General features: G+C 44.5%; 1 protein-coding gene across 4 annotated transcripts in view; it reads right to left on the minus strand.

Annotated features, from left to right (window-relative positions):
* Positions 1–19,318, minus strand: part of RGS12 (regulator of G protein signaling 12) — a 174,837-nt gene that overhangs the window by 119,295 nt on the left and 36,224 nt on the right. For all 4 annotated transcript variants that reach the window (XM_065598272.1, XM_065598271.1, XM_065598278.1 and 1 more), the window contains exon 3: positions 8,579–8,695. In XM_065598272.1, the coding sequence (XP_065454344.1) occupies positions 8,579–8,695 (117 nt within the window). The remainder of the gene's footprint in view (positions 1–8,578; positions 8,696–19,318) is intronic.

Raw genomic sequence — 19,318 nt, forward strand, 5'->3', positions numbered from 1 at the left:
GTCTACACTTTGTTTTCTCTTTGAAGGCTTATGAATAGAATAATTGCCAGTAGTTATAAGTTACACCCAGTTCTCTCTAACCAAAATACATTTATTCTTAAGGTGAAAGCATTAGAGAAAATATATTAAAAACAATAAAAGAACCTACTCACATGCTAGTAAGCTCACCAGAAATCATACACCCACACACCCCTGCTCCAGCAGGGTCTCTAATAGAAGTCAGTCCTTCAAACCCCACCAAGGGATTTTTCTGTGGTTACAAGTTCGTATAGGTTAGTGTTTTCTTTATACAGCCTGGGTTTTTGATCTTCAGATTCCAGGAACAGGTGATCAGTAGACAATGATCCCTTCCTCAGGGGATTTTCAAAAGGCTCTGGTGGGGAATTAAGGGGGAGGGAAATTTGCATTCCCCACCCTCTAGATATTGCCCAAGAAATCCACTTCATGCGTATTGTCTCAAGAGTCCATTACTGTCTGCCACATTGTTCAGTCATTCAGGCCCACAATAATACATAACACCTATGACTCTTAGACTTTAAGCTTAGATGGGACCATCATGATCATCTAGTCTGACCTCCTGCACACTGCAAGCCACAGAACCTCACCGACTCCTTAAACAAACCCCGAACCTCTGGCTGAGTTACTGAAGTCCTCAAATCATGCTTCAAGACTTCAGGTTACAGGGAATTCACCATTTACACTAGTTTAAGAACATAAGAATGGCCATAGGTCTACCGACAGTGGCCAATGCCAGGTGCCCCAGAGCAAGTGAACCTAACAGGTGCCCCAGAGCGAGTGAACCTAACAGGTAACGATCTCTGTGATCTCTCTCCTGCCGTTCATCACCACTCTCTGACAAACAGAGGCTAGGGACACCATTTCTTACCCCTCCTGGCTAATAGCCATTAATGGACTTAACCTCCATGAATTTATCCACTTCTCTTTTAACTATAGTCCTAGCCTTCACAACCTCCTCAGGCAAGGAGTTCCACAAGTTGACTGTGCGCTGTGTGAAGAACTTCCATTTGTTTTAAACCTGCTGCCCATTAATTTCATTTGGTGGCCCCTATTTCTTATATTATGGGAACAAGTGAAGAACTTTCCCTTATTCACTTTCTCCACATCACTCATTATTTTATTTTATATACCTCTATCATATCCCCCCTTAGTCTCCTCTTTTCCAAGCTGAAACTGGGTTTAAACCTTGGAAGCCTGTTCCAGAACTTCACTCCTCTGATGGTTAGAAATCTTCATCTAATTTAATACAATTGACTCCAAAGATACTTAAACTTAATTCAATAAGGATATCCAAGGATATTGCTACATCTGTCAAACTGACTTTTTTCATTTTATTTCAAAACAGTTATCTATTGTTGATGTTTAATAATTTCTTCTCAATTTCTGCCTGCTGGATATGCCCCCATTATACCTCTTACCCAATTACCTCCTTGTCCCCATTTCTCCCACCCGGCCCTTCCACACCACAGTTCCCACATGACCACACCATTGATCCATCAAAGAAACACTCCTTCATACACATGTAGCTACAGATCTCAGGAGGACTCTTGAGCTGTGAAAGTGTACCTGAGCTTAGTTATAGCTGCTACAACTACTAATGCCATTACTAAGGGGGGGGGGGGAATTCTGCACCATTGCCCATGCAGAATTTGTGCAGAAATTCATGGGTTTTGTGCAGAATTTCCTTTTCCTCCATGGAAATGGGCTGCAGAGCTGCTGGCCACCACTAGGTCCACTGGATCCAGCAGTGCACAGCTCGCAAGTAGAAGATACTGCTGGGGGGAAGGGGAGGGAGCTGGAGGATTTCCAGCTGCTGCAGTTCTCAGCATGCTCTGAAGGAAAGAGACAGCATGCAGGAAACTCCATACAAGCCCAGGACCCAGCATCAGGCTGTTTCTCCCTCTGTATCCCTGGTCTCTGAAGGGGAGAGGGTGTGAGTATCTAGGCTGGGGAGGCACCACAGCTGGGGTCTGGGAGGGAGGAGGTGCGAGTGTCTGGGCTGAGGGGGAAGGGGTGTGGGTGTCTGGGTTAGGAGGCATCCCGCTGCTGGGCTCTGAGGGGTGGGGGTAGGGAGTGCGTGTGAGTGTCTGGACTGTGGGGGCAGGCGAGGGACCCACAGCTGGGCTCTGGTGAGGGCGGGGTGTGTGAGAGTGTCTGGCCAGGGGGGTCCCCATGGCTGGGCTCTGGGGGACAGGGTATGGGGTGCGGGGTGCATGCAAGTGTCTGGTTGTGGGGAGCTGCAGCTGGGATCTGGGGGAGAGAGTGTGTCTGCCCCCCCCCCCCCGGGCTCTGGGGGGAGGGGGCAGAGAAACAGGAACTGGGTTGTCACAGGGGTTTCCTTAACATTCTACTCCTGGAGGAATTTTTGTTTGTTTGTTTCTGTACTGTTACAGACATAGTTGCTGATAGGTATTTTGAAATAAATGATCAAAATAAGGGAAAGTGACATGATTACATAGTATTATTTTGACAAATAAAATATGAGGAATTTTAAAATATTGTGCACAGAATTTTTAATTTTTTGGTGCCAAATTTCCCCAGGAATATAATGCTACCAGGACCTCTTGTCCTGAGAAGGTGAGGGCCTGCAAGGGGTCACACCTGATGCTCCATGCCAACATGTGCTGCACAGAGGGATTGTGGAGGAGTTTTAATTTTGAATGTGAACGTCTGGCTCATTTACACTATTTACAACTAAATATTTTGATTTGATAGAGGGATTAAAGGTTTTGGATTTCATATTAAGACAGGAATGAGTGTATTTTGTAAAACCAGTAAGCACGGGTTTTACTCTGTGCATTTGGTTGTAAATTATTTTTAAAACTAACACTCAGTGGCACATTCTAAGCTTATGTCTACACTACAAATTACTTCAGTATAATTTACATTACTCCAGGATGTGAATAATCCACACCCCAAGCAACATAATTTATTCCGACCTAAGCTCCTGCCAACCTAGCTACCACCTCTCACAGAGACAGCACTTATTAAGCCAACAGGAGAGCTCTCTCCCATTGGCTTAGAGTGTCTTCACCAGAAGTGCTACAGCAGTACACCTGCATCAGTGCAGCTGAGTTTCTGTAAATTGTGTAGACAGCCTAAGAAACAGAAACTAGCAACAAGTAAGAAACAGTCCCTCTTGTACCAACAGCATATGTTTAAAAAGAGAGAAAGGACAGATGTATCAGATTTAAAGATTAATCACAGAGCCATAGAGCACTCTAAGCAGCAGCATCAGTAGATTTTTATTAGTTTTGAGACTTTGGACCGTTCTAAACTATATTATGCAAAACAGGTGCAGTACTTTGAGAACTGAATTACTGGGGAGAATGGAAAACGTACAGAAGAATAGAAGACCAATAAGCAATTTTTTCCAAGCTATAGATGAAGATATTTTCTTGGGGATGTAATGCCGTTTTGGTTCCATTGAAGACAAAACTTATGTAACTTAGCTAGGGCCTTGGGCACAAAATTAGATAAAATGGTGGCAAGAGGTCTAAACCTTGAACCATGGTGGAAATACAGATGCTCCCCAGGTTACGCAAACCCAACTTACGCAAACCTGCACTTACGGAAAAAGTTCCATAAGCGGTTTTTTTGGTTTTTTGGCTTAATTGTTGGATATATGTCCCTGGAATGCCTTGCATAAATCAGGGAGTGTCTGTAGGAAAAATTCTAGCCACCTATGGTGAATCAAGATCACTTAAAAGTGGTGAACCCAAAAGAAAAAACACTTATTAATTTTATTTTCCAAAGTGATGAATTGATTCTGGAAAGCTGAGAATCAGGGAAGTGTCCTGATTTTAATCAGTCAAATGTAAGTCAAGTTACCTATTTAGAAACTTTGCTACTAAGCCAACAAATGGAGTTTATAACCATAAAAAAAAATGGTTACCTACATTTCGAAACTGTTGTTCTTCAAGGGGTGTTGCTCATGTCCATTCCATTCTAGGTGTGTGCATGCCAACGTGCGCGGCCATCAGAGATTTTTGCCTTAGTGGTACCCGTAGGGCTGACTGTGGTGCCCTCTGGAGTGCCGCGCTCATGCCACCGTATATCAGGCACCACCGGCCCAATGCCCTCTCACATCCTTCTTGCCAACAACTCCGACAGAGGGGCAGGAGGGCAGGTAATGGAATGGACATGAGCAAAACATCTCGAAGAACAACCTTTTGTAACTGTAAGTAACAGTTTTTTCTTCTTTGAGTGCTTGCTCATGTTGATTCCATTCTAAGTGACTCACAAGCAGAAGCAACAGGGGTAGGCTTGGAGTTCACAGTCTTGCAGCTTACAACACTGCTCTGCCAAAGCCAGCATCGTCTCGAGCCTGCTGGGTCAGCATGTAGTGTGACGTGAATGTGTGGATGGATGACCAGGTGGCGGCCCGACAGATCTCTTGGATCAGCATCTGTGCCAGGAAGGCTGCCAATGACGGCTGTGCCGTAGTCGAATGAGCATTACGATCACCGGCGGGGGCACCTTTGCCAGCTCATAGCAGTAGCAGATGCAGGCTGTGATCCAATCCAAGATTCTCTGGGCTGACACTGGGCAACCTTTCATCCTGTCAATGACAGCAATGAACAATTGAGTTGACTTACGGCTTTGTTTTAACAACATAGAAGGCCCATCTGATGTCTTGGGTATGCAGCCTGCGTTCTTCCTCCATCGCATGAGGCTTTGGACAAAGAACCGGTAGGTAAATGTCTTGACCAGTGTGGAACTGGGAGACGACCTTGGGCAAAAAAGCCGGGTGCGGATGCAGCTGGACCTTGTCCTTACAGAAGACTGTAAAGGTGGCTCCAACTTGAGCACCCTGATCTCAGACATCCTACGGACCAAAGTTATAGCAACCAAGAAGGAAACCTTCTAGGAGAGAAGGAGGGAGGAGCAGGAAGCCAAGGATTCGAAGGGGGGATCCATGAGCCTCAACAACACAAGAGTCAGGTCCCAGACATGAGGTTAAAGATGCTCCAGACCTTTCAGGAACAACGCCATCATGGGATGGGCGAAGACCAACCGGCCTTGAAACGGAGGCTTGAACACCAAAATGGCCTCCAGGTGCACCTTGATCAAAGATGGTGACAGACCCTGGAGCTTAAGGTGCAGTAAATAGTCCAGGATGTCCTGCAGCAGGGTCTCTTCCGCATGAATGTGTCGGTCCGAGGCCCAACACATGAACTGCTTCCACTTTGCCGCATATGTAGCCTGGTGGACAGTTTGCTGCTGCCCAGCAGGACCTGTTGGGCACCAGCAGAGCACTCCCATTCATCCATACTCAACCACACAGCAGCCAAGCAGTCAAGTGCAGCAATGCCAGGTTCAGGTGCAGCAGGTGGCAGTGGTTCTGGGAGAGCGGATCCGGCCAAAGAGGTAGCTGCAACAGGGTGGCTGCTGAAAAACTCAGCAGCATGCCAAATTAGTGTTGACAATGCCACGCTGGGGCTATGAGGATAACAGATGCTCTGTCTTGCTTCACCTTCAGCAATACCTTGTGGATTAACAGTACTGGCGGGAAGGAGTACATCAGCGCTCCTGACCACGGAATCAGGAAGGCCAACAGGAAGCCCTTGTCCATGCCCTGCAGAGAACAGAACACGTGGTACTTTCTGTTCCACCTGGATGCAAACAGGTCCACTGGGAAGTCCCCCACCCATAGAAGATTAGGCTGACCGCCTCCGGATGAAGAGACCATTCGTGGCGAGACAAGAAGGTCCTGCTGAGGTGATTTGCTAGGACGTTCCTGGTTCCAGGCAGGTGGGAGACCACCAGATGAATGGCCTGCCACACATAAAAGTCTCAGAGGCTGAGCGCCTCCTGACAAAGGGCCAAAGATATGCCACCACCCTGCCTGTTGATGTAATACATTGCGGCTGTATTGTCTGTCAGGATCTGCACCACCCTGCCCTTCAGGTGGGGCAAGAACACCTGGCATGCCAGGCGAACCACTCTGAGCTCCCTGACGTTGATATGAAGGGCCAGATCGCTGTGTAGCCAGAGGCCCTGGGTGCTGAGCTCGCCCAGATGGGCTCGCCAGCCCAGGTCCGACGCCTCCGAGACCAGGGTGAGCGATGGAGACAGGGTCACAAAGGGAACCCACTGCAGCACCGACTTGGGATCCAGCCACCAGTCCAAGGACAGGAGGACGTGGTCTGGTGTGTGTCTGCTGGGGATATAGACCAAAGCCAGCCACGCCTGCACAGGCTGTAGATGAAGTCGGGCATGGCTGACCACGTACATGCACACAGTCATGTGGCCCATTAGCTGTAGGCACATGTGGGCTGTAGTGAGAGGATGGCTCTTTATGTGCGCGATCAAGCCCGACATGGCCTGAAAGCACGTTACTGGACGGAAGACCGTGGCTCGCATAGAGTCAAGAACCGCTCCAATAAACTCTATGCATTGGACTGGCGTTAACGTGGACTTCTCTGTGTTTATTAACAGGCCCAGATTTTCTCCCAAATAAACCGAGTTTTTTGGACTCTTTGTTTTTGGGAGTCAAGGAGGTGGACCCGCTTGTCTTTCTCGTTGGCCACAGACAACCAATGAGCACGGGGCGGATGGGTATAAAGGTATTCAAAACCTTTGGCCAGCACAAAGTACTTTTTTCTCAGCCCATTTCAAAGAGGGAGGGATGGAGGAGGAGGTCTGCCACAAGTCTTTGGCTATTTTGAGGACCCCCTCTTGTACAGGCAGACACAACCAGCCCCCTTTCTTGTTATCCCATGAAAATCAAATTTCTAGGTGTCTTTTTGTGAAGATCTGACTGCTAAGATATTGCTAGCAATTACCATACATAATGCTTGGACAGAATTTGTCTCTGATTTGTAAGAGATAATGGACTATATTCTGCCCTTTGTGAATGACTGCAACTCCCAGGACCCAGAATTATCAAAAAGGTTTGGACTACAGCCATATGTTTGGTACTCTATACATCATTTTCTGTAACACTACATAGTCTTGGAATGATTGTGCATTTACTTGGTTCCCTCCCAATCTCTTCTTCCCTCTCTGCAAGTTAATAGTAAACTTGTTCAAAATATCTGCCAATAAAAATATCATCTAAGGAATAAATTCTACGAGTCAAAGTTAGAATATAAAAATTTACCATTTCTGCCAATGCATAAACTGGTTTCTGCAAGTAAGCAGGCACCTGTTCTGACCTCATAAGAATATTGTTTATTCATGTTTAAATCTCTGAATGACTTTTTTTGAAGACAAGAGGCAGAATATTTTCAAATTAGTTATAACAGTATATACATACAATATTTTACATTTAAATAGCTCCTTTAACAACAGAGAATCCGAAAGGAATCATACGACCACATTTGGGGAAGGAAACCAGGCAGACAGTTGGTACATAGCACCAGGCAAAATGGCCTGAGAGAGGAAATATTACCCAAACACATTGGAACAAACTCATACTCTTACAAAATGGGCTAACAAAAACTCAGTTGATTAAACTGACTGAGCTACATTCAAAATACCCATGTACAAGAAACTACATGGAATACAACTTATCCTGCTCATCAGTACTGAAGACTGTATTCTGTTCTACTTTAGTAGAAATAATGGTTGTTTGGTGATTATAATACTGAATTATAGTGCTGCAGTAATACTACTATATTTAGAACTAGACACTTCCATTCCAAACACTTTTTTTTTTCGTTCAATTATGACGTTTTTTAAATTACTGCCCAGGCTAATATTTCTCACAGTGGGTCTCCACTCAGATTATTTTGCTTTGATGTTTAAAAGACGGCCTACTGTTTTAAACTTCTGAGTATATGGTTTTAAAAAAAAAATCACATTATTTTAAAACTTCAGACAGGAATATAGATATTGTTCTCAATAAAGAATTTTTGCTTTTTTCTTGCTTCAAAATATTTGAGAAATAAACAGATATTTGGGAAGAGAGAAATAAAGTAATGAATAATTGGACTATAGGGTCGCACAGTTCATTGCTTCTGTAGACTGAGCACTCATTGCATCAACACACCATTGCATCCCTCCATTTTCTGATTCCCCCTTTTTCTCACCCCCACGCTCAAGACTCCATTTGCCTGCCCGCAATTGCCCACCTATGCCTGGGACTTCATGTGCCCCAATTATTTCTTTTTCCCCCACACATCCAAACCAGGATCCCCCATTCTTCCCTTCATGCCAGGGGCTTTGTGTTGCTTCCCATTCCTTCCTCCCCCCATGCCAAGGGCTCTATCTCAGTCTTTTTGCTCCCACTTCTGAAGTACCTTTCTTACTTCCAAATTGGAAGAGACAGGTAGATTAGTTGGTGTCCCATCTTTCTCTCCTTCCTCCTCCCCCCCCCCATAAAGCAGTCATTGGGGAGACAGCACTAGAAGAGAGGAAGGAATGAAGCCTCCTTCAACCTCCTCTCCCTCTAGGTCCCCTTGCTGATTGAGCATCTGTTCCGTAGTAGTCAGGCAACTCTCAGCACTGTATTTGTTGCTTCCACAGATCCTGTATCATTGGCAAAATTACTAAAATATTACTCTCCATTAATCATTTAAAAGTTTAATATAATGTTTTATGTAAGCTTAATTACCTCAAGATCATCCAGTGAACGAGTAATGCTAAATCGCTTAGATCTTCCAAATGATCTCCGAACAGACGAACGTTGGGGAGCCAGGGCTAATCCAACTGGATGTCCAAATTTGGCACCCTAAAACACAATAGAAAATATAGGGTTACTTATACTTGTTCTATGTAAATAAAGTACTAAAATAAAATACAACTCCTCAGAGACAACATCTGATTTCTAGAGAATTGTGTTGATAGGCACATTGAACAACAAGGAAGAAGATCTTCAACAAAAGTAATAAAAGTGAGTTAGGTTCCCATTTTGAATGGGTGTTAGGCAACTGTCTCCCCTTTCTGTCTCTGAAATTCTCTACCCAAGTGACATACTTAAGTTCATGAGGTGACTTTTCCAGCCAAAGTCCCCAGTCCTTCAAACATTTAGACACAAATCACTTTATGAACATGAGTAATCAGTGAGACTACTCATCTGCATAAAGTAAATTCTATTTGTAATTATTAGCAACATGGGTGCCCATATTTGAACATAAGAGAGCCTACCCCTATGTTATAATGCCTATAAAATGCTTACTCACATTTCCTCCATATGATGCTACAACAATACTAGAATCCATCTTACCCAATCTTTGATGCACTCTTTCTGTATGATTTAAACACAGCTGGAACATTCCCTGAAATTTTGGAACTGATCGGATGCAGTATCAAAGTTATCTTATTACATCCAGACAAATGAAACTGACATCAAGTTGAGAGTAAAATTTTCTTGTGTCCCCACTTCGATTACTGACATTCCCTTTTTATGGCCTAACATCAATAAATTCCCACTTTCTCGCATGAGGTCTAAAATGAAGTCACTGACTACTCTTTAGCTTTGAAGAATAGAGTTATAGCACCCCTATCCTCAACCATAAATGGCATTGTAATCCACCTCCAAAGTTAAATCAAAATGGTCTTCTGGATTTCAAACATCTCTATGGAGATGTTCCACCAAGCTCAGTTTCTCTATAGTGAGGGCCTTTTCTCTGTTGTTTCCTTCTCCCTCCTCACACCATCTACAGCTGGAGAGTCACTATTTTTGTTGCTCCATGTATCTGAAACTTCCCCCAATTTATCATCTTCTTCTTCTTCTTCCTTTAGGTCGTTTTTCCTAGCAAAGGTCACGGCAGCAGCATGGAGTATAGGGAAGACCCGACCTATTTTTCCTCCGCAACATGTTCCAGCTCCTCCTGGGGGATTCCCCACCATTCCCAGGCCAGCCAAGAGATATAATCCCTCCAGCACGTACTGGGTCGGCCTCAAGGCCTCCACCCAATGCGACGTTTCTGGAAAAGTTCCAATGGAAGCCTCCCAGGGGGCATCCTTAACAGGTGCCCAAACTACCTCAACTAGCTCCTCTTGATCCAGAGGAGGAGCGGCTCTACTCCAAGGACCTCCCAAATAGCCGACTTCCTCACCCTGTCTCAGAGAGTAAGCCCAGTCACCCTGCGGAGAAACTTCATTTCTGTGCTTGTACCCGCGATCTCGTTCTTTCAGCAACCTGTAAACTGAGATCTTTGTCCAAGAACTCAGCTCCCGCTTCACCACCATGGATCAGCACAGCGCCCGCATCACTGCCACCACCTCATCAATCCGCCAGTTGATCTCATGCTCCCAACTTGTCATCACTCGTGAACAAGACCCCTAGATATTTAAACTCTTCCACTAAATGTAGCAGCCCCTGCAGCACCTAGAGAGAGCAGTCCACTTTCTTCTAGGAGAGGACCATGACCTCTTATTTGGAGGTGCTGATTCTCATCCCAGCCGCTTCACACTCAGCTGCAAAACATTCGGAGATCACAGTCTGAAGAAGCAAGAAGGACATCTTCATCTGCAAAGAGCAGAGATGCTACCTTCAAGTCCCTGTACCGGATGCACTCCACAGCTCGGCTGCGCCTTGATATTCTGTGCATGAAAATTACGAACAGGAGTGGGGACAAGATGCACCTTTTGTGGAGTCCATCACTCACCTTGAACGAACTCAACTTAATGCCAAGAATACAAACACAACTCTCACTCTGAGAGCAGAGGGACCGGATAGCACGCAAAAGCAGCACTGGCACCTTATACTCCCAGCAGCACTTCCCACAAGACATCTAAGGGAATGCAGTCATAGGACTTCTCCAGGTCTACAAAACAAAGGTAGACTGGATTAGCAAACTCCCACGATCCCTTGAGTATCTGCAAGAGTACAAAGAGCTGGTCAGTTGTTCCAAGGCCAGGACAGAATCCGCATTGTTCCTCCTGAATCCGAGGTACAACTAATGAGCGTAACCTCCCCTCAAGCACCCTGGCATAGGCTTTGCCAAGGAGGCTGAGGAGTGTGATCCCCCTATAGTTGGAACACACCCTCTGGTATCCTTCCTTAAAGATCGGGACCACCACCCCAGTTTGCCAGTCCAAAGGTACTGCACCCGCCTTCCAGGCAACACTGAAGAGGCGCATTAACTACTCCCAATTTATGTTGTCTTAAAATGTTCCTTTTAATTATATCATAGTTAACTATCCCTTATTTCATCTGCTGTGGTGAGGAAGGATGCAAGTTTACAAGAATATGTATTGTATGCTATGTTGTCATGGCTTTGTTGGTCCCAGGATATTACAGAAACCTGGGGAGACCATTTTATTGACCCAACTTCTCTTGGAGAGAGAGAGAGAAAAGCTTTCAAGCTTACACAGAGTTCTTCTTCAGGTCTGGGAAATGTACTCAGAGTGTCACAACTAAATACAAGGTGAAAAGATTGTTTAGCATAAGTAAACATATTTAGAGGGACCGTTTCAGGTGAAGTAGCCAGATAATACCTCTCCAGTCACGGGGGGGGGAAAGCACACAAGAAAAGAAGCAGAGAGGGGTGGGTTTAATGGGTTATAGACCATTGTAAAAAGCCATAATTCCAGTGTCTCTATTCCATCCATGATTTTTAGGGTCTAGCAAAGTTATGAACTTACGCTCTTAGGCTTGTCTTTTGAAGGCGCTGTGCAGTTTTCCTTTGAGGATGATGACTGAGAAGTCAGATATAGAGAACTATAATTGCTTTGTGAAAAGTGTTCACCCAGAAATGATAGTTTTTTTTTGTCTTTTATAATTTTTCTGTGTGACATTTCCCAGACCTGAAAAAGAGCTCTGTCTTGAAACTTGGTCTCTCTCAAGAGAAGTTGCTCCAATAAAAGATATTACCTTACCTATCTTGTGTCTCAAGAATATTTATTAGCGACTGCATGGTTTTTAAATGGCAGCTTTCTATTACTTTTCCTTCAATTTTTTTTCTTTTCTGCCTTTAGGAGAGTCACTGTTTCCAACTCTAAAATATTTCTTTTTTTTTCCCCCTAAGTGTTTTGTTTTTCTGCATTTGAAATTTACATTAAACAAAAATAATTCCAGATTCTTATAATTAGATGTTCACAGCTGACTGTACAAAGTAGGGGAAAAAACAGAACACTATGAAGTTATATCACTGTTCTATAGGATGATATATTTTTGACATCTTCCCGGAAGAAAATGAATATCTGTTTATTTACCCACAGGTATTCAATGCTATTCTTTAACAATATGACTCCCATTGGTGACTTTGCAATTCTCACTCGTGTATATTTACTAGAGACTCCATTTGGAAGTCTTTATTGTAAGATGGATTGCCACAGCCCAGTGTACTTTTCAGGAAGCTGGACCCAAATTCTGGAGAAAGCCCTTCTTGTTTCTGGGGCATTTCAGGAAAGCTTTAAATAAGGAGGTTCTTATCTCACTATGAAAACAAATGATGTAGTATTCCCTGTGTTTTTTATATTGAAATATCTTTGTTCTGCCCCATATTTTCAATTTTCAGTGTACTGACAATGAATAACTGCACCATAGAAGTTGTCAGGGAGAAGCTGAAAAGTAGACTCTTGAGGTTTTTGACACCCAGGAACAATGTCAGACTGGAACAAGTACATTAGCTAGATATTTCGGCTATAAAATTATCATCAGTTTAGTATGCTGACATTCAAAGTTGCCATCCTTAGGTTTCAACGTTAACACCCATTGAGCTAAACAGGGCATTTCATATCTCTGAGATAATTTGCAAGTGACCTGCAGATCCAGGCAGGTATTATTGCATTGGTTCATGCATGGTTTATATTTTAAGGCTCTTTGCAATCCTAAGATCTAAAATAACTTTTCCCCCTGCAAAATGAAAGCTTAGATCTGACGCAATACTCTGCAGCAAAGGGTAGACTCCATGGCAAATTCAGCAGAATGCATCAGTATTAATTAGAGATAGTCAAAACAATAGCATGGCACCTTGAAAGTTATTACTAGTGACACTTGATGTTCCTTGTATGTAAGGATGTAAATTACTTGCATGAAAGTTTCACCACATTTTAACTATGGAAGTACCACCTTTACATTTATTAAATCTTTCATTTAGTGAGAACAAACACAAATAATATAATAATAATAATATATGGAGATATACCCATCTCCTAAAACTGGAAAGGAGCCTGAAAGGTCATCAAGTCCAGCCCCCTGCCTCCACTAGCAGGACCAAGTACTGATTTTTTCCCTAGATCCCTAAGTGGCCCTCTCAAGGATTGAACTCACAACTCTGGGTTTAGCAGGCCAACGCTCAAACCACTGAGCTATCCCTCCCCCTGAGGAATGTAAGGCAGGAGGAACTCCAAAGGCTAGCAACAATAGTAACATCAGTACTTTGGAGGGCAAATGGCATACTGAAGCCAACTGAGAAAGTATTAAAGTACACTTTAATGCATGCTTCTCAATGCTCCTCTGTAGTATCACCAAAAACAAAAGCTTTCCCAGCAGGTATCCATCTTTCATAACAGAAGGGTGATGAGAAAGAAAACCAAATATCAAAACTGGGCAAACACATCTGGGACAAAGGAGAACATGACATTTTCACTTTGTTTCCAAGTGCAGCCCAAAGAGAACACAGAAATAATTGCCCAACATAGGTTTAAAAGGTGGCAATCCCTGTGTGCTACTCTTGAGCGTTTATCATGTACAGATAAAATATAATGCAAAAGATTTTAGAAACTAATTACATCTAAATTTAGGGCAGGGATCAGCAACCTTTGGAACGCGGCTCGCCAGGGTAAACACCGCGGCAGGCTGGTTTGTTTACCTGCTGCGTCCGCAGGTTTGGCTGATCGCAGCTCCCACTGGCTGAGGCCCCCATTGGCCTGGAGCAGCGAACCGTGGCCAGTGGGATCCGAGATCAGACAAACCTGTGGATGCGGCAGGTAAATAAACCGGCCCGGCCCGGCAAGGGGCTTACCCTGGCAAGCCGCATGCCAAAGGTTGCCGATCCCTGATTTAGGGGGTGGGCAGGCCTGCTTTAAGGTAACTCCAATTGCATTCTAAGAGAAAATGAAATTGATCTGCAATCTTCAGAATCACTAGATTTGGTTATTCAGCAAATGTTGATGTCTGAGTTTAAAACTAAAAGCCTCTTGGGTTATGTAGGGTCTGTAAATACAGAGACACAGAATGAAAGGGAGGATGAAAAAAACCACACTTAGAAGAATCACGTAGGAGTACAAAACAGAACAGGAAATTAGCACCCAGTCAAAATTTGATGTAAGGTTTTCTGACACTTGTACAAAAATAAATATCTAGTACTTGGTTAGAATCCAGTCATAGCATAAGAAAGAAAATGAGAAATATGACCCCAATAAAGAAAGAGAAATACAGCCCCATCTATACCAAGAATAAAGTAATGCTAGAGAACTGCTTATAAAAAGGTGCAAACCAGTTACAGTTAACCATTTGCCTGGCCAATCTGGACAAGGCATAAGTGTTTTGAAATGGCACTTAAAAAAAAAAGTGTTTCCTAAACCAATGGTCTCTTTCTTGCACTAAAGAGCTGAGTTAGAGATACCTATGGGAGACGAAGAGAACTAGACACTGCTAAAGAAAGACTACTTCTTGAATCTCTCTGCAAAATATTTAAATTTCCCAGTAAGTTATTGCTGAAGTCTCTCTTCCCCTGCCTTCTCGTTCCAGAGATTTAGTCTGTACAAATGGGCCTGGTCTCTGGAAGAGGAAATAAGTTGGAAGTCTATTTATCTCATGCACACACACACACAAAAATCTTACAGGAACAGGTATTTCCAGTTAACTACAGCCAAAGACTTTTAGTGAGAATCTACTGAGGAAAAAGCACCTCGTGCTTGAACAGAAAATAGCTACTACAAGTAGAATCTGCAAATCTGCTAGCCTGCAGGAAGTCACAGCATTTATCGGCATAAAGCAGTGGTCCCCAAACTGTACGGGGGCACACATCAGGGCCCAGGCTAGCTCCCACGGGGGGTGGGGAGGGAGCACCCGAGTCCCACTCTGCCCCCAGCTGCAGTTCTGCTTGTCCCCCAGCCACAGCTCTGGCCCCAGCTCCAGGCCAGCTCTGGCTCCAGAAGCAGCTCCACTCCGTCCCCAGGTCAGCTCTGCCCTCATTCCCTCTGCACCCCCAGGCCAGCTCTGCCTCTAGCCTCAGCTCCACCCTCATCCCCAGTTCAGCTACCAACCCTGCCTTCAGCCCAAGCTCCTCTGCTGAGTCAGTTGTGCAGTAATGGGGGAGGGAGATTGGACAGACTCCATGACTGGTAAACAGGGGTGTTAAGAGAAAAGTCTGGGCACCACTGATGTAAAGGAAGATTTCAGCGGCTGTGTCTCTGATGTTTTCTACGAGTAATTGAAAGGTTTTAACATGCATGTAGTCAGTCAGTAGTTAGAGGAACTATTAGGGAGGATATAACAGTGCTGCAAAAAGAACAGGAGTACTTGTGGCACCTTAGAGACTAACAGATTTATTAGAGCATAAGCTTTTGTGGACTACAGCCCACTTCTTCGGATGCATAGTACTGTTACCCTTTGTGATATAGCATGGCCAGAGGGCAGCAGGAGAGTGATAGATGGGAGATATTTAAGTCCCAGGATGATGAGAGCCTTATTCCCTGTAGAGAGGCTGCTACAGATTAATTAGAGCACCTGAAACCAATTAAGCCAATTAGAGCACCTGAAGCTAGTCACCTGATAAAACCCCCCTGCTTCAATCAGACAGTTGGAGGAGTTGAAGCAGAGAGCAGATTGGAGGAGAGTGGTTTGGTGTTGGGAGAAACTTAGCCCAAGCAGAGAGAGGGCAGGAAGCCCCACAAGCTGAAGGGCCGGAGAGGGAAGTAGCCCAGGGGAAGGAATCGCTAGTTCAAGTGGTTTGCCGCTATCCCTAGGGGCCCTGGGCTGGGACCCAGAGTAGAGGGCAGGCCCAGGTCCCACCCTCTCCACTCCCCTTTTCTGGGACACTAGTGGGACAGTTGATACCCCAGTTCAGGGGCAAGAAACAGCACCCTGAACCCCCCACAAGAGGAGAAAGCGCGGGACCCATCATAATGGGGGGAGGGATAGCTCAGTGGTTTGAGCATTGGCCTGCTAAACCCAGGGTTGTGAGTTCAATCCTTGAGGGGGCTGCTTAGGGATCTGGGGCAAAAACATTACTTGGTCCTGCTAGTGAAGGCAGGGGGCTGGACTCGATGACCTTTCGAGGTCCCTTCCAGTTCTAGGAGATGGGATAATAGTGCCGGCAATTTGCCACACCTTGTTATATACAGTAAAAGCTGTTTTATCTGGCACTTCACCAGCGGGAAAGCTCTAAGAACCAGCATTTCTGATCTTCATTGAAATTCTGGTTTATAATCCAGTTGGCATGGGGCCCTGAGTGCTAGCAACGCAGCTCCCATTAGCCAATGGGAGCTGTGGAGGCAGTGCGCAGAGCTGCCTGCCACGCCTCCGCTTAAGAGCAGCCAGGAGAGGTCACTGCTTGCACGGAGCCGCCTGATGTGAGCGGCCCCCCGGATCCACCACCCCAAGCCGCTGCCCTGAGCCCCCTCCTAAACTCAAACTCCCTCACCCTTAGTTAACCAGCATTTTTTATTGCCAATTCTCCCAACATGTCTGATAAAACAGCTTTTACTGTACTACGAACTACTGTAGAAAAATTAGTAAGGATGAAGCTGACTTTTTCAAAGAAGCATACTGCCATCTGGCTAAAAACTACTTTGAATTGTGCATATATGCTAGATGAACTCTCTTTTGTTTTGGTACCGAGTGCCTATGAAGTCTATTACAATTTATTAGTTAAATAGTGGTATAAGATGTGTTTTCTATCTGAAACATATAATCTCTGGATCAATAAACCAGAATCAGAAGAGTAGATAGATGTTTGAGCAGAGGCTGAAAACGAAAGCCAAAATTCCTGAAGCCTAACCCTAGAATGGTAGAGAAACTAGAAAATCCATCTGACAACTTAGGAAGTCTTATACCTGTTAGTAAATATTAACCTTTTTAGTTTCTTGCATATTAATTTACATATGAACTATTCTTCCAAAATCTTTATAGCATTACCAAAGAGCGTGTTTGAATTTTAATTGTTTTTTAACCTGTAAGTGGCCTATATTTAGGAATTTCATATGATTGAGTGTTGAGCTCTATCTAGTTTTCCTCAGCATTTTCATATCTTTAAGAATCTAGGTGTCCAGCAGAAAAAACCCTCATACTAAAAGTATATACAAAAGTATAAACAAAACTGGGTGATATTGTTATAGCAGATTTTTCTATAAAGAACTGGGTAGTCAATAAAAAAATTGCTAGTACAGATGAGTTCTGTAAGAAGTGAAACAGTAATAATGACCGGATTAGAGCTCCCCTTAGCTTATCACTCATGTAACCTAAAGATACCACAAAAAAATCTATAAGAAATTAAGTAAAATGAAAACCTCAAAACAAGACACATAGTAAAATTAATCATGAAAAAGTATTTTTCCCTCCAAAAACAAGTTTTTGTCTCAGACCCTAACAAAAGACAGAGGATTTTAAAAATGAGGTGGGGGAGTGCAAACTGTGGTATCCCACTGGTAACCAATAAGAACGACACCGGGTACATCTAAGCTCAGACTCACGCTCAAGCCTATCCGCCACTTCTATCCACACACAAATCATGCGAACTCAGGGCTTCGACCCAGGGTCCTAGGACCCTTTGGGGCTGCAGGATCTGAGACCAGGTCAAGCCTTGACCCAGGGTTCGAGCCCTATTGTTTTGTAGTGTAGACATAGCCCTGCTTGACTCAGGTCCTGGGAGTCCTCCAAAAAGTCCCACAATCCCACGGGCCAACGTCTTTTCTCCTCTCTATTCCAAGGATCTTGAAAATGGAAGCCACCACCCTTGGTGTAGTGCAGCAGCTCAGTGAGTCAGTGTTAACCTTTCTGACCATTGAGCTGCAAATGCACCAGAGAGCATTCTGTGTTTGCAATGCAGACTGAACAGAACATCTCTTTTGCAAATCATACTCCTTCAAGGTCACAAGAGCACAGCCTAGTATTGCTAAATCTCTGGTGCAAAGCCAGGAAAACTGGACTAGAAATGACCACACATACTCACAAATAGTGAAGAAGCTGGCAGCTTTGCAAATTTACCAAATTGGTGACCAGTGCAAGGAGCAGATTAAGTAGCTCAAGAGTAAGTACCGTAAAACCAGAGATCAGAACCGCATCCCAGGCAACTTGCCAACATCATGCCCGTATTATGAGAAGTTTGGGTGCTGGGCATTGTGCCCAGCATGGAGCCAATCCTGATGCATGATGACCTAGTCAGCCAGGATGGTGCCCTGCTGGCTCCAGAATCCAGCATGGGGACTGATGGGAGAAAGCAGCAGGCACTGAATGGGAACACTGAAGTCACTCTGTTGCTGAAACTGGTTCCAAAGCAGGCTTTGGAGCAGGAGCAGCACATACTGGGTCCATACTCGGAAGAGCTGATGCACCCCCAAAGGACAGCCCACTGCGAAGCCTGCAGTAGACGCAGACAAGACAGAAACTGATCTTAAGCCCAATAAGTTTTGGGCACCATTTTAACGTTTATTAATACAGCACTAGGAGGAAATTCTGCTCAAGGAACCAATGCAAAAGTTATGAGAAGCCCCAGTTAGCAATGTGTATTTGTTAATGGCGGAGTGTATGCCAGCAGCATAGTTTCCCTTAACACCACCACATGGTGCTCAAAAAAGCAAGCAGGACATGTAAACAGTAAAGAATATCCTTTAAGAGTAAAAACTACAGATCTTTTTTGCTAGGGCCATTCCTGTTTCTTAAAAATAATAACCTTACATTGCCATGCCTGTAAGTATCCCATTCTGTAACCATTCTATGGTCTGTTGAGACCCCTGAAAGAAGAAGTTACTCACCGTGTGCAGTAACTATGGTTCTTTGAGATGTGTGTCCCTATGGGTGCTCCACCATAGGTGTGTCTTCATCCCTGCGCTGCTGATCGGAGAACTTTGGTAGCAGTGTCTGTTGCATCCCAACATGTAGTCTCTCCTCGTGCTGTGCCATGAGGCTAGTCAGTGCATATGGGCTAATCCTCCTCAGTTCCTTCTCTACCGCAGAGTCATGGACAAGAACTCTGAAGTAGAGGGGAGGAGGAAGGGTTGCAGAGTACCCATAGGGACACAAATTGAAGAAGTTACCTTGTGCAGTAACGATGGTTCTTCGAAATGTGTGTCCCTGTGGGTACTCCACTGTACGTTACCCCCCCCCAAGCAGTACCCCTTCTGAAGGGCTGGGACTTCAGAATCTGATCAGTTACAGATGACAGTACTGTGGAGTCAAAGATGGCATCAGAGGCGGAGTCGCCAGTGATTGCCTAGTGTTCTGAGAAAGTGTGGTCTG

The sequence above is a fragment of the Chrysemys picta genome, chromosome 5 (assembly GCF_011386835.1).
Source record: "Chrysemys picta bellii isolate R12L10 chromosome 5, ASM1138683v2, whole genome shotgun sequence".
Lineage (NCBI taxonomy): Eukaryota > Metazoa > Chordata > Testudines > Emydidae > Chrysemys > Chrysemys picta.